The sequence below is a fragment of the Prunus persica genome, chromosome G3 (assembly GCF_000346465.2).
Source record: "Prunus persica cultivar Lovell chromosome G3, Prunus_persica_NCBIv2, whole genome shotgun sequence".
NCBI classification, from domain to species: Eukaryota; Viridiplantae; Streptophyta; class Magnoliopsida; order Rosales; family Rosaceae; genus Prunus; species Prunus persica.
The window spans coordinates 4,790,676-4,795,606 of NC_034011.1; the positions used below are offsets into that span (position 1 = coordinate 4,790,676).

At 33.3% G+C, this 4,931-nt stretch overlaps 1 protein-coding gene across 2 annotated transcripts; it reads right to left on the reverse strand.

The window, feature by feature from the left end:
• Positions 1,715-4,444, reverse strand: LOC18783717 (protein CURVATURE THYLAKOID 1C, chloroplastic). Of its 2 annotated transcripts, XM_007215062.2 has the most exons (6): positions 4,195-4,437; positions 3,438-3,532; positions 2,929-3,015; positions 2,421-2,483; positions 2,169-2,206; positions 1,715-1,969 (listed from the first exon to the last, which is right to left on the reverse strand). In XM_007215062.2, exons 1-6 carry the CDS (start codon positions 4,295-4,297, stop codon positions 1,915-1,917), a joined length of 441 nt encoding a protein of 146 aa, XP_007215124.1. In that variant the 5' UTR covers positions 4,298-4,437; the 3' UTR covers positions 1,715-1,914. The 2 variants fall into 2 exon arrangements, with proteins under 2 accessions (XP_007215124.1, XP_020416608.1); XM_020561019.1 differs by lacking the exon at positions 2,421-2,483 and having other exon boundaries at positions 4,195-4,444.

Here is a 4,931-nt window from a genome sequence, read left to right on the forward strand (position 1 = left end):
CGACGTCGTTTTGATTGCAGTGTTTTAAAAAGAAATCTTTGAGTGAAACGACGTCGTTTCACTTGGAGTATGTTGAAAAAATTAAAAACCAAAGTTTCAGTTTTTGTACTTACCTTTTTTTTTGTACTTACCTTTTTTATAAAAACAAAAAAAAAAAAACGTTTCAGTTTTTGTATTTGAGTGAAACGACTGTAGCTTTGATACTTACCCTTTCTTTTTTTTTTCCTCTTTTTCTTTACCTTTTATGTAATAAACTTAAGGGAAGAATTAATATCTTTTTTTTTTTTCCCTAACTCCCACCGACTGTAGCTTTTGTTCTTACCTTTTTTTTTTTTTTTCTTTCTTTCTCTAAATTAATATAATAACGCATGGACTTATCTTTTATATATATATATATATTGTGTAGTACGTGTACAACCCTAATTTCTACCCTTACCAGATAACTCCATCAATTTCAAGAATTCTCTTCATCTTTCGATTGCAAGTAAGTCTTTTTTTTTTTTGTTTTTTTTTTTTTGACGTACATGCATCATACTTGTATAATTTGACTATAATAAACTATAATTTGAAGTTTCGTATAAATTTTTTTCGATTTTTTTTTAAATACACTAGTTATCTTATTCGTTTATGTGATTATTATGTTTTGGGATAGATTATTATGTTTTGAATGACAATTAGTACTTATATTTGATTATATTTAAAAGATTGTTATGGTTGAATAAGAATTAGTTGTACAATTTAATCATATTGTATTATTCATAAATTTTTCTTATTAAAATAACTTAATGTTCAAAAGGCTTACGCCTCAATGCTTCAAGGCTTACGCCTCGCATAGCGCTACTAAAAACGCCTCGCCTATACGCATCGCCTTTGAAAACATTGATTCAAATCATGGCGTATGCTTTTTGAGCTGAAGAAGGAATCTTCTGTGAGATTCGCAGTTGGTTTCACGAATAGAGAGTGGTTTTGTGGAAAGAGACGGACAATGAGGGGTTGATCCGAATTCTGATTGATCTGTAAAGTGAAATTTTTAAGTGCCGAGTACGATGAAAAGCGTACGACGTCGTTTGTTAATTTGTTTTTGGGTGCCTTTATTTAATCCCAAAATATTTATAAGTTAACCCAACCAAAAAAATCGCATAAAAAAACCCCAACTAATTTTTATTATTATTATAATGAAGTTCCTTTTTATTATATTTTTTGTGACACAAGCTATAACGGAGAAGAATAATTGTTCTTAACTACCTTGAGCTACAAGCTCCACCACTAGTCTCTCTGTGTATTCCCACTCATAGAGACGGTAATTTTCCCGCGAATTAAGTCTTGCGATCAACATGAGGTAAAAGATGAGAGATACATGCATTTCTTGTTGGGACAAGGGTCACCCTAGATGAGAAGCTTGATTTGCTAGTTAAAATGATGAAAGGTTGGGTATGGGCCATAGGCCAAAAACCGATAAATCCGTGCCTGGTGAGGAGATACAAGAGCAGGTGCTGAGAAACGATTATGGACTTGGAAAACAAGTTCCCTTATTAATAACTGAAATTTCAATGCTTTTCTTCGTCTGAATATGTTACCCTTTATAATTTAATTATCATTTACCATAGTTTGTTAAGGCTCAAATAGTTCATGCACTTGGTTCCAGATTAAATCATGCTAAGCTACTTGGTTTTAATTCTTTCTTTTTGGTGACCAGATGAGAGGAAGTGCTTTCTGGGTCAACTTCAAGTAGGGTTCTCCAATGAAAGATGGAAACCAAGAGAGATAAGGAAATTATGCACCACATTAAAATGTGAGCAAATTTTGTACAAATTGCTCTTTCACTCCACCCACTTCCTGCCAATCCCTTCCCCAAAATACATTCTCATATCTGGAATTACACATCTGCCACAACAGTTGGGATTTATTAGAAATTCACTGGCCCAAGATATCTGATATGGATTTGTTGACGATTTGGAAAAGCTCTTCCCTGTGGACAAAAGAAGAAAATCCAGGTGAGTTCCTAGTAGAAAACTATGAACACGCTCTACTGAACAGCATCTGCTTGTATTACAACTGAAGTTACACAAAGATTTGGGTGCACCATCTAAATCTAAAAGTCATGCATAAGGTAATCTTTCTCATTTTCAAAGCAAAATAAAATTGTAAGTCATCGGATTTTCTCTTACCGATCAGGCTTGAATAAGAGGTATCGATATATAAACCACTGAAACAAATACAGAGAGAGAGAGAGGCAAGTTAATATTTGAATGAAACAAGAGGTAGGTGTCAACAGAGCAAATAAAGATTACATATGTGAAAGTTGCCCTACTGCATTTGCCAGGACAACAATAATGACCAAAGGAAAACTTAAATAAAAACTTTCTCCTGCTTGAGCATCCTTAGCAACCAACTATATCATACACGTAACACATACTTACCGAAGAATAAAGTATGCCAACAAATTCTAGTACACTTGGGATAAGCGGCAACTTGTCGATGGCCTATACACATAAACAGGGGGGAGGGGCATTAAACCGTCAGAACTCCTGCTAAGCTGAGAGTTTCTTTTTCTTTTTCTTTTCGGGGTCACAAAGGTGAAAGTCAGTTCACTGATGAAAACAGTGTCTGTGTGTGGCAAAGTTAAAAAATCTGCAAATAATACCATAAGATGTAGACAAATGCAATTGCTCTAAACTACTGTGTTGGTTGTCTTCTTAAAAAATCTATCCTATGTTGGAGCAATATCACTAGGTGTGGAAACTTTGAATTTGATTTCTCAACACCACCCCAAGTTATCTGAAAAATGGGTCAGTAAAGAAACCAGATGATTCTAGTCAGTACTAGTACATATAAGATCGATCCTATCTACAGTTGCAACGACTCATGTTTATTTGAGTAAATCATTTCCTGTTAACAACGTAAAGAAGAGAGAGGTCCAGAAATTACTGTAATCAGATTTGATGCTGCCCAAAATGCAACTATAGCTGCAAACCCCAAACCAACAAGACCTGGCCGATCTTCCGAGTTATCCCACTGTTTCAAATCATAGCAAGATCAAGAAAATATTGAGACTGACATTTAAAAAGAAACCAAAATTAACTTGTCATTTCTATGGAATGAAGAAACTACTGCTTAATGTGGAAAAAATAAACTGACCAAATGTTGGAAGACTATAAATTCTTAGCTTATTAGCGGAACATATCGCAGTCAATTATCTCATAGGTGAGAAATAGACACCCTTTCTTGCAATTTAATAAAGGAGGAAGCTATGAACTTAGCACACAATTGAAGACCATTAGAGGAAAGAAAAGAAGAATGGAAATATTGCATAATGATCCAAGCTCACCCAAGCATACCATGATTTGATTTTGCCAAACAATGCTTTTTTGATTGAATAAACACAAACCAGACATAAAGAAGATGTGATTACAAGAACACAGAGGGAAAGAGCTTACGACATTCTGAACAGATTTTACAATACTAAGGGAGTTCGAAGACTCCGAGCTCTCCCCAGTAGCCTTCACCACGACAGAGGCACAATTCTGTCTCTCTGCAATGTAAGAAAATTATGCACCTAATATAAGACAACAATGCAGCCAAGGTATGGAATATGTGCATGTCAAATTGAATTTGATATGACACTCAGACTCATAATCACGAACTCCAAAAAATTCTGATAACTTAAACCTGGTGTTTCAGATTCAATTGTTTGCTTCAATCAATTCCCTACAGAGTTTCTATTCTAAATAGTTGGCAAGTACCACTAAAATTCTTCTGTTCGCTAATTTCTTCTTCTTCTTCTTCTTTTTTTAAGTTTCATTACAGAAATTGATATCTTATATTGCATTAGCTAGCTTATCTGAGTTTTCCAATCCTTTTAAATCTTATAGTCAAATACCATAATTCAACAAATCCTTCCTCCATGTAATATGGAAATAGAGAACTTTGACCAAATTGCCCCAATTTTCAACTAAACTAGCTGATTATCAACTTCACATTTCACTGAAAACAACCAAGCATACACCCTCAACATAAATTGATTATCATTTAAACTCAGCTCATCAAATAGAATAACTTTTTAAAGAAAATAAAATAACAAACAAATAAAGCAGAAACTCTGTCAAATAAAACAGAGTAGTTTAACTACAACTCAAATTTCAAAGAAAGAAAAAAACCCAAAATAGCAGTTTCGGTATCTCTGAGGAGGCTCACCTCTAATGGAAGAAAAAGGGAGTTTTGGAAGAGCGCTGAAGAAGGTATTATTTCTACCATGGGCGGCCAGTGGTGGAGGCAAGCTTGCAATAATGGACGCCATGCTACTTAAAGAAAACTCCAACAAAATTTGCGCAAATAAGAAAAATAAAAACTAAAAATTCAGAGAAATGGATTTCCCGTTTGAAGTCCGAAGAGTCTCAGACGACTTAAAACAAGACCAAAAGCTTCTGTAACTTGTGAATAAGATTGATAGTGCTCTAGGTACCACTCAATTTTTAAACTTTTTTTTCTTAAAAAATTTATGGAAGGCATATATATTGCTATTCTTAAATTCTCAAATAACTCAAAAAATTTCTCTTATTTAAGGAAACTAGTTTTAACACAACTACTTCATTTATAAATAGACAAATGTGTAAAAACAATAGTTTATTAAAATACAAATAATTAAAAAATAAAAAGGAAATAAAAATCTATTTCCAATTCTTTGTAAATGAATTTAAAAAAATTAAAAATCAAGAAATCTATTTTACATGTGAGTATTTTCTTGGCACAAGTAGCACAAGGGTATTATAGGAAGACAAAAACCAAAATTATATAGAATATTCATGCTGACATGGACACAGGGCCAAACGACTAAATTAATGTCTAAACAACCAAAACTAATATTTGATCTCTCTCATCGGAAATTAATCTAATGGCATATTTACTAATAGGTAATTGGATTAGAGGAATTG